The sequence below is a fragment of the Catharus ustulatus genome, chromosome 15 (assembly GCF_009819885.2).
Source record: "Catharus ustulatus isolate bCatUst1 chromosome 15, bCatUst1.pri.v2, whole genome shotgun sequence".
NCBI classification, from domain to species: Eukaryota; Metazoa; Chordata; class Aves; order Passeriformes; family Turdidae; genus Catharus; species Catharus ustulatus.
The window spans coordinates 4,315,972-4,326,692 of NC_046235.1; the positions used below are offsets into that span (position 1 = coordinate 4,315,972).

The window sequence follows — 10,721 nt, forward strand, 5'->3', positions numbered from 1 at the left end:
CTGCATTCCTGATTTACACCTCTCTTCCCTGCCACTCGGACTGGGGGGGAATGGCAAATAGCAGATAAAGCTAAGCCGGCCTCTGCAGAGCAGTACAGGGGGAACAGAACCACATAACAGTAGGTAGCTGCTATCACAAAGAGAAAAGGGGACATGGAGCAAAGAGTTTTATTCTCTGTCTCCTGAATCCTTGAGGTTTGCTGCTCTCTGGACTTGGGTGGGATGTTTAAAGAAGAGGTTTAGCAAGCAGGGATCAGTTATTTGCACTGCTGGAAAGGGAGGTCTTACAAGGAGGAACTGCTCACCCAAAGTGACATGAGAGATTCTCAGCTCGCTCCTTCAGCTTGGACAGGTTTCCAGGAGAATCCCACAGGTCATGCTGGACTTTCCTACAAGGGCAGACTCAACTCTTCTGCCCTGATCTGAAAAGACTCCCTGGAAACTCACTGAGTTTTAACTGCATCCTTTCTGCCTTTTTTTGTTCTTGTTCAGCAGGAAGGAGCTGGATTGTATTATTTCTATTTAGGTTGTCCCTTTCCTGTGCATGAACCACAGACTTTCCAAATTTTACACATGCCCATCGCTAAAATGTATCTGGCTGCTGCACAGGGACTGCAGAACAGACACTTTCAGGTATCCCAGACCACTAGTGTGACACAGAGCAGGCTGACCTTTGCTCTGGAGAAGCAGACATGGTAAATCTAATTCTTATTTTGCAGGAGTGTTGCAGGACTCAGCACTCAGCATTCATTAAAACACTTCCAGGCTGCTGATCAAAGCCAGCAGGGCTGCTTGGCCTCGGCCTTGCACCGGATATTACACATTTGTGCAGACAAGCTGTGTTTTGGTGGCAGGTACAAAGCTATAAAAGATTAAGGTTCTTCTCATGCCATCTTGTCCTGGTTTGTAGGACAGGTGTCTGCTGAGAAAGGCAGGAGCCTCTCTTTGAAATGGAGAATGTAAACACCCTCCCTCCACATCATTATAATTTTGAAATTAAGGGGCTCTCAGGCAAAGATGTGGGAAATAGCAATAACAGTTCTTTACTAGGAAAATTAAAATAGAAATACAGTACTACAAAGAACAAGCTCAAAAACACTGACAGAGTCAGAATCCAAGCTGACATCCTGTCACTCAGGGTGCTGTTAGTAGTCCCATTAAATGGTGGCTGCATCCCCTGCAGTGACATGTGGCTCAGTTGGAGCAGTGCTCCTGTACAAGGTGCAGTTTTCCTCCAAAGGTCCAGTGATGATGTGGAAAGATCTGGTATTCCTCTGGAATCTAGTGGAAAAAGGGCTACCTTTGTGTCCCAAATTTCAGTTTTTATCTAGGTAGGAAATGCATGGCTCCTCCCCCTGGCTGGAGCATCTCCCAATGGGATGATGGAATTTATCAGTCACACAGTGGAACTTATTGGCCATTAACAGGAGATATCTCCTGGAGGAAGGATGGGTTGTGAAAAGATAAAGAACAATGCCCCTCCTGGTTTCAATGGATGGCCCATTAGCAGAATATCTCCCACGCAGATAAGGATCACTGCCCCACCTGGTCTAACAGATGGTGATAGAATGGATACGTTTGGTCACATCCTGTATTGCAACCCAAGACACATCTCTTTGCCTTGAATCCCATTATAAACCCAGGGCTGCTCGCTGATGTGCAGGGAATATCCAGCAAAACAGTTCCCACCTTTTTCACTCCTTTCCATCTGTGTTGTCCCAGCAGAGAACCTCTGCCAAGGAGACATCATTCGAGAAGTGGTCCGCAAGCAGCAGGGCTACACCTCGTGCGCCAGCGCCTCCAAAGTGCCGCGCCTGGAGTGCCGCGGCAGCTGCAGCGGCGGGCAGTGCTGCGTGCCCCTGCGCAGCAAGAGGAGGAAATACTTCTTCCAGTGCGTGGATGGCTCCACCTTCACAGAAGAACTGGAGAGACACGTGGAGTGCGGCTGCTCAAAGTGCTTATAAGCCATTTCCAGTCTCTGGCCACTTTAATCGACTCAGAAGCGTTATCAAAATGGGACCTATTTACTTGCAGAGTGAAGAAGAAGAAAAGAATTATTAAGTATATTGTAAAATAAGCAAAAAATAGAACTTATTTTTATTATGGAAAGTGACTATTTTCATCTTTTATTATATAAAGTATCGCACCACTTTGGGTATATGTATCATATAGTGAGCTATTTTTACCATGAAACTTTTTTAACAGTTGTAAGAAAAAAAAATTTCAAAAGCTAAAAGGTTAAAAAAAAAATTATATATATAAAGAAAACATAGCCTAACAGGAGGAATGTGAGGTGACTTTATGTGTATGCACAATGAACAGATGTTCAAGGAAAGGTGTTCCAAGGACCCACCGCTGGACTGATATGGGCTGAAGAAAGCTCCGAGGCCCTGGCTGAGAGTTCCAGGTGAGCAGATCCCCGTGACCAACTGCATCCAGGCACCTGAGAGCCTCCCCAGCCCCTTCTCTTCCCAACACTGCCAATGCTGGTTTGCTCCTGTACAGTGGCCCCGCCTGCTGTTCGTGAACTGGTTCCCTGGAGCACACAGGCACTGCCGGAGCTTGAGGCTAATTCCTTTATTTGACTATTGTAATACTATAATACATTTTTTTGCTGTGTATGTTGTATTTATCTGTGTTCACGTTATATTCTGCAGCAACTGTATCTATAGAGCACAGGCAGCTTTATCCAAAAGAAGGGTGCAAAGGGAAAGGAAGTGGAGAAATTTATGTTGCTTTGGGTAATTTGGGGGCAAAAATGTGAAATAAGTGCTAAGTGATGCCTAATAAATGACATAGTACTTTTGTGTAAACTCCTCAGCTATGTTATTTCCCAAGTTTGTGCCTTCTTGCTCCCAGTCTTGAGCCCTTTTTTGTATATGAAATGTAAGGAATGCACTGCAACATAGTTTATCACACCTTGACACTTTAATTTGCAAAGGTTGTAAAGAGCGTGAAAATACCGCAGGTGCCAGAATGAACCTGCAACATATCAGCTTTTACTGCCACTGTCACTTGAGCCACGGGTGTGAGCTGGGCTGTGGCTGCTGCTCAGCTCCACGCTGGCTCTGAGCAGCTGCCTGCCTCCCCACAGCTTTCCAAGCCAGCAGAAGTTGCACTAAATCCCCGTGAAGGTATTCAGCAGACACTTGTCTGCCCCAGCAGTGCTGCCCTGCAGGCAGAGGTGTCACAGCTCCACTCAGTGCAGCCTGACCTGCTCAGCCAAAGCTCCTCACCTGCACTCGTGCCTCCCGAGGGACCCCCTCTCACCTGAGCTGTGTTCAGGGCAGCTGCTCAGTAGGAAATGGAAATCAGTGCAGGGATGGATTCTCACTGTGGATGTGAGGGAAAAATTGACTCTGGGAGTGAGTTTGATTTTTGAAGGGTTTTTGTCAGGGTTGCCTTTCAGGGTCAGGACATACATGCAAAGAGCACCATGGTTACCTTGAATTTTCTCTTACTGTAAATTTCAAACCTCCCCATCAACAACTGTTCTGTTATCTGTGTAATTTCTTTCTTTCTTTCTCTAATGGAGTAAACATTATGATCCTTTCTTCAGGTTCTCTGTCTCTAAGAAAGTTAGTCAGAGGTGCTTCCTAGGAGCCATAAAGTCCTTCTGGGAACACCTCTGGGAATACCTGGGAAAGTCTCACCAAAAGGCTTTCAGATCAGAGGATTCAGCAAAGGACAAGTAGGAAAGTTGAATCAAGAAAATGGGACTTTGGTTTGATTTGGGCTTTGGAAGGATGCGCAGAATGCAGCCCTGCCATGACAAGTAGAAATGTTTATTTCCCACTAAAGCAAAGAGACTGTCTAGCTACAATACAGCCAGAAAGCTGTAACATGCTTATTGTTCTTCTGTTACGTCAGTCTCTCCTTAACTGCAGCAGTTCATTCATATTTCTCTGTTACGACCAGAGCAATGTGAGCAGAACGGACATAACCAATGTAACAGCCATCTCAAAAAATCATCAAAATAAAAGTACATGGATCTGGCAATCAGTGAAACAATCACTACTTAATGTGCCAGATTCTGATACAGTACAGCTCAAAAGCCAGGAAAAAACTAACCCTGGTGCGAGTACCATGGACTGCTTTTATTTTTAATATAACATCAGCAGCTCATAGCAGCTGGGGTTTGTGATGTACAACGAAAATCACCTAAACCACAACCTACACACTTTAAAAATTCATGCAAGTAACTGCAAACACTTGTACAAATATGCGCCAGGCACACCACTACCATTAATGTTTCATTCCTGCTTAAAAACCTTTTAATTTCTAAAGCAGCAGCTGCTGTGGTGTCAGGCAGAAGAAATCCAGCCTAGCAGTGGCTCACCAGCCTTCAGATTTGTAGCTGCAGAAACACAGCCCCTCTTGAACCTGTCCAAACCTGTGTTCACTCTGTCACTAGAGCAGCAGCGCTGTGAGAAAGAGGGTGACATTTACGGGTGGCCTCACACCTGCTGGAGGGTGCTTTGAAAGCAGCCTGGTAAGGCAAAGCCATCAACATCTTGTTAACACATCACTCTGGGATTTACTTAAGCCAAGCCTTGCAGCAAAGGGACCAGCAACAACTCAGCAAGGCCGGCCCTGTTTCTGGCCCTTTTCTGTCATGGCACTGCAACGTTAAGTGCTGGGATAAAGAACTAAGAAAATATCTATTTTGTAACCAAATGATGCAATTTTTGTATGCTTTTAGGCAGCACTTGCCACTGGATAGTGATGCTTTATGTCCATGATTCTCTGATTTGCTATAGAATTATTTTAAGAAGAAAATAAAAAAAGCATTCAGATGTGCCAAAAATGTGAGGTTAACTGAAGTGTAATTAGCTCTAAAAGTTCCTTTGTAACCTGCCTAATGTTACAATAGATTTCAAGAACTGTGGGTACAATGCAGTAGTTTTTACCTCCAGAAAGTTTTAATATAAAGTGAAGAAAGATGCTTACCCTTTAAAAATGGCAATGCAGACTGGTGTGAACTGATGTATTTTATTATTAGATTCTCATTGTGATGTAAGTTTAAATAAATTGTTGGGTTATGGAAGATTGTAACACCTTGTGATGCAGATTATTTCTCTGTGTATTTGAGGTATTGAGTCCAACCTTTAATCTCCACGAGATAGTTCACAGGAAATGGTGGGGGAACTACAGACATTCCTCTTGGACAAAGTCAAAGAATAGCTTTAGTTAAAGGTGGTAGGTACACTAGTTACAAATTTTTATGGCATCATAGCCTAATATTTTATGAATCTTACATACACAGGCAAATTAAGCCACATCGTTTTCAATCCTGGGCATTTTCTTTAGTTAAAAACTTCATTTGCTACATTTTTTAAACTGAGAAAAGCCTGCAGCAAAACCACACTCATTAATTAATAATGGAACAAATGAAGAAATACTGGGAATGGAGCTGGAGGAGGTAAGGCTGAGGAAATGGAAGTCACACAGCCAGCCGTGAATGGAGGGGATCCATGACACACATAACTCCAAATCTGCTGCCACACCGCTGTGATTATTATTATTAGTGACCCAGCTGTAACAGATTTCTGTTATTCATTGCATTCCAGCCTTAGCATAGAATAAAATGAAGCTCCCACATAGTCCTTTACCTCCCCTCAGCCATGCCCCTGTGCAACACTCATATATTGCTAATTATTCTTCAAACTATGGCCCTTAAGAGTTCCATGCAAAACCGGTGACAGCAGTTAGCCAATAAAAACACTCAACCTTAATGAGCATCATTAAGTCTGAACTATGAAGGTTAATTACATAATTGTAGCAGATGGCAGCATTTTTACCTAAAGCAAACCCAGCTGAGCCCACTAAAAAAGCTAGCAGGGAAGTGTTCAAAATTGTCTGGGTAGCGGCTGCCCTGCTTTGCTCCACAGTTTGTTTGCATTGCTCGTGGCTGTGGAGCTCGGGGGCGTCTGAGCAGGCACTGACGGACCTGCAGCCTGAGGATACAGCGCTGCTGCTCGTGCTGCTGCTTGCACTGCCCCAGGTACTGCTGTACGAGTCAAACAGTGCTGGGGATTATCTGTCCCGTGTTCCCTCATCTCCGTGCTTTCTAGGCGGCAGGGAACAGCTGGATGGAGCTGCTGCTTGCACGGTGGTTGGCTGCGGGGTTTGCGTTGTTCTCTGGGGTTTTGTCACTTCTGCTCTCTGTGACCTCTTTCAGGAGTCACCTCCCAGTTTGTACTGCGGCTCACACCAGGCAGCCCCGCTGTTCAGCGGGCGGACAGGAGGAGCTGGCTCAGCTTTGCCGAGCCCAAGGTACTCCCGATGCCTTGGTTTAAGGCCCAGCGAGGTGCCACACTGGGTCGCCAGTCCGATATCGTTGTTTTCCAGGTGTTTTTTCCCAGGTGTTTTTCAGGATGTGCTCCGCAGCTTTCGAGAACGGCGGAGGTGAACGGGGTCTGCCAGCAGGTGGCGCCGCAGGGCGGCCCGTCCCGCTCCGCTGGGAACGGAACGGAATGGAACGGGATGGAATGGAATGGAATATTTCTGTGATAAGGTACCTACAACATTTGGTCCAACTGCCTGAGCAACTCGGGGCTGCCGGAGTCACAGCCCGTTGTTGAGGGCACTGTCCAAATGCCTCAAGCGCTGCCAGCCCTGGGGTATGACTGCCTCTCCAGGAAGCCTGTTCTAGGCTTTCCACAAAAAAATGCTCCCTGATGCCCTGTATAAACCTCCCTGCTGCAGCACTGAATCTCTCCCATGTCTGCTGTCTGGATTCTGGGGAGAAAAGCTCTGCACTTTCCGTGTCTCCTCCTCAGAGGAAGTGCAGAGTGCCATGTAAATAATAACGTATCAGGTTTTATTGATCCTGAGCCATCAACCTCAGTGTTGCTCACCTGTGACTACAGGAGTCCTTGCTGTCCCCACAACATGGCATGGGATCACTGTGGGTTTACCCCAGGAAACTGCAAGAACAGGCAGCAGAAGGGTGGCCCTGCAGAGCCCCAGGAGAGCATGTGAAACCTGAGGGTGTCCAACACTTCACTTCATTAGCACCATCCCTGGCAGCAGGACTAGAGCTCCATGTGCTGCCATATGGGACAGCTTGTGCCTATTCGCTGTGGCAGCCTCAGGACAGCGGTCTGACGTCAGTGTCACACGGCTGCTGTGGATGTTGATTATTTCCATGCTAGCACCTTATGGAATAACAACTGATTCTGCTGTTTCTACCCCAATTCTGCTGCTGTTTGCTCACACCCACAGAGGCAAAAGCACTGCATGCCTGCAGAGTTCATACCCAGCAGGGTCTCCAAGCTGGCAGGCGCACACCCCACAGCCTGTGATACCCCTGGTCTGTGAAGAAAGCACAGCTCTGCTCTGAGCCCTGCAGGCAGCAAGGAACTCCTCGGGCACGGAAAGGAGCACACAGGCAGTACAAGCAGTACCTGGTAGTATGAGCCCCGATGCAGGGGCACCCCGTGGTCTCACAAGCAGGAGGAACTGAGCTTTGTATCTTGTTCTATGTGATCTCTTGACCTTCCCCTTTCCCAGGGCTTCTGAGCTTTCAAAGTACAGGAATGCTCCAGGTAGTCTGGGGATGACAATGCCTTCTCTGAGTTGTCTATGAGGTTTGTCCCCGCAGCACAGAGATCACTCCTTTTCTATAAAAATCATCTTTTACAAGGCTGTGCCTTATCTGGGGAGAAGTGCACATCCAACCTCTGAGGTGTGGGGGGATGAAAGCAGGTAAATGAGTGTTCAGGGATAGCTCAAAACTGACAGGGAATTATGCCATTTTCAGTGGTCCAGCCCCCCAGCTAATCTTCCACCAGCAGCATTTAAGTAGCTCCTCTGCTGGAGGAAGGGGGATGTTTGGAGTGATGGTGTTCATCTCCCCAAGTCACTGTCACACGTGATGGAGCCCTGGTCCCCTGGAGATGGCTGAACACCCATGGGAAGCAGTAAATTCATCCCTTGTTTTGTTTTGCTTTGCTTGCATGCACACCTTTTACTGTCCCAATTAAACTCATTCCAAGAGTTTTCTGGCTTTTACCCTTCCAGTTCTCTTCCCAATCCTGCTGACAGGAGAGTGAAGGAGTGGCTGTGAGGGGTTTGACTGCTGGCTGGGATTAAACCTCGATAGGCAAAAGCCTCAGCCCTGCCTTTGACAGTTCTTGCACAGCAAAGTTACAGGAACCAAAGGCCACAAGGTAATTTAGGTGGGGACTTGCAGCACATGAGATAATATCAGACTTTCACCTAGCATGTGATAAGTGGGCACAACAGGCAGTTTTTATAAAGCAGCTTAAACTTCCTTAATTACACACCAGCATATTTTGCATCTCTTAACCTGCCCTAGTTTCTCCCGATAAAGCATTCATTCAACTGGGGGGGGGGTTTAATATTTTTCTTATGTTGAGTTGAACACCAAAGTGTGATTTATGGCGACTAAGTTGGTCACACCAATAAATAAATTAGATTCTTATATAGCAATGAAACAGTTTTCATTTCACCCCAGTAATACTGATTTTTTAAAAAGTCCTTGCCTTCAGGTATATCATTCTTGTAGAATCCTCTCATCTGGTTTCATTACCCAAGATACTGCATAGTACTTGAGGACAGCAGTTATAGAAGTGTGTGTGTGTATATACATACATTTATATTTATGTAGCTGATTATACATTCACCTTCAGATTTATTTATTCTTCCTTGGGGCTTTTCCAAGCAGTGTGTTGACTGACATATAAATAACTCCAATCTCCAAGTGCTCGTAACTTATAAATCAATTGCTCTGCAAATTAATGAATGTCTGAGCTCTCACAGGCCTGCACAAACCTTCAATTTGAGCTAAACCTCAGCTCTGAGATGAACTAAAGATAGCTGAGCATTGATCTCAGTTTCATTTTCTGCGGTTTTATTTCATATATTCTGTCTTAGCTGTGACATTCAGATAAAACACTGCAGCTTATTGTGAAGAAACTGAAACTTCAGATTTGCTGATCTTGTTTTCAACTGAACAGCCCTTAGCTCATTCATTATCATAGAGCCCTTTATCTATTCCAATTTTTCACATGGGGACATGAGCTAAGGGGTTTGCTTAACACAACAGCGTAAAGTGGGCATCCAGTGTATTAAAATTCAGAACTTGCTCCTAAAACCCATACACAAAATATGCATTTTTGTCCCTGACAGAGTCAGAGGCTGAGACTGCAGTCAGTGAATCTGCATTGCTGGAAAGGGAGAATTATATTTCCTCAGTGAAAGGCTGGGACAGGAACTTTTCTGCCTGTTTCAAGACAGCAGGAATGAGACAGCTGTCAGGCTGCACACTGGTTTTTTTTCCTTCTTTTTCTGGGTTGCATGTCTATATTTATTACCAGCACTTCCCAGGGATGGTATTTCATTTCCTCTAGTGTTAGAAGGTGTGTACGAAACAGTCAGAGTGTCAGTGCTGGAAAAAAATGCCTCAGAATTAAGGTAATAAAAATCTCCCCTGCAGATCTGTTTTCCCCAGCCCCACCAGAGATGTCTGCAAGACACCGGATAGCTCATTTTACACCAAACATTCCACACTGTAGTCTGGTGACAGGCAGGAAATTACAGACTCTTTTTCCAGTCACTGTGTATATTTATGAGCAAGTTAACTTTCAGGTAGCAGCTAAATTCTTGTATTCCCTAACATGTATGTAAATGTTTGTGTTTGATGTTTCAATAGTAAACTGCATTGCAGTGGAAAACCACAAAATCACACCAAATTTCCTCACCTTAAGAGTAACACACGGGAATTTCCACAATTACATGTAGCTTACAGAAAGACAGAAGTTATGCAGCTTTGCTAGTACATTCTGAACTTCCTTTAAAGGACAAGAAATGAACACTTAAAAGATTTCAGAGTAAATTTTCCAAATACAGACATTTCAGAAAGGAAACATGATAAATGAGAAAGGGCATCCACACGAGAATTTCAGCTTTTTAATGTAAGATTCTGGACAAAAATAAACAATAAATATATGACAGGTTTTACATGTTTAGGAGCAGTGGGGGAATGGAGGGTGAAAACACGTGGCTCCTGTCCTTACACAAGAGGTTTGTGAGTAAACCTCATGGCCCAGGAAGCTGAGCATTTAGTCTTTACTTGGTTTGTGAATGGTTATTTCAAAAGAGACTTATGCCAAAGCTAAACTCCAGACACAGAGAAATTTCAGCTTCCAAGACAGAGATTATGCCCAAATCCTCCTCTACCAGAGCTTTTAGGTTCATCCTAGGTCACAGTAACTGATCTATAATTACATGGTACTTAATCACAAAGGAGAGGTGAGAAAGTGGAAAAAACCCATTATGAATTCTTCTGGAAAGCGCAGGGTTGTGAGCAGTAGGTGGGAGGGCTCGCCATGTCCTGCTGGCAGTGGGCTTCCCTCTGGCTGCAGACAGCCAGGAGAGACTCCACAGCCCTCAGGGGGTGTGACACAGACTGACAGTGCTCATACCTTTGTGCACTGAAAATGAGCCAGCGTGTGCCCAGGACATCCTGGCCTGTGGCAGGAATGGCGTGAGCAACAGGCCCAGGGCAGTGATTGTCCCCTGTGCTGGGCCCTGCTCAGGGGCACCTCAAGGCCGTGTCCCCTCAGTTCAGGAAGGGCATTGAGGGGCTGGAGCGAGTTTAGAGAAGGGAATGGAGCTGGGGAAGGGTTGGAGCAGCAGGAGCGGCTGAGGGAGCTGGGAAAGGGCTCAGCCTGGAGAAAAGGAGGCTCGGGGGG

At 45.6% G+C, this 10,721-nt stretch overlaps 1 protein-coding gene across 5 annotated transcripts in view; it reads left to right on the top strand.

The window, feature by feature from the left end:
* The window catches only part of SLIT3 (slit guidance ligand 3), a 466,954-nt gene extending 461,899 nt beyond the window's left edge, over positions 1-5,055 (top strand). For 4 of the 5 annotated variants that reach the window (XM_033073074.1, XM_033073075.1, XM_033073077.1 and 1 more), the window contains one exon: positions 1,723-5,055. In XM_033073074.1, the coding sequence (XP_032928965.1) occupies positions 1,723-1,964 (242 nt within the window). In that variant the 3' untranslated portion in view covers positions 1,965-5,055. The remainder of the gene's footprint in view (positions 1-1,722) is intronic. The other variant, XM_033073076.1, reaches the window with a different exon arrangement.
* Positions 5,056-10,721: the final 5,666 nt, after the last annotated feature.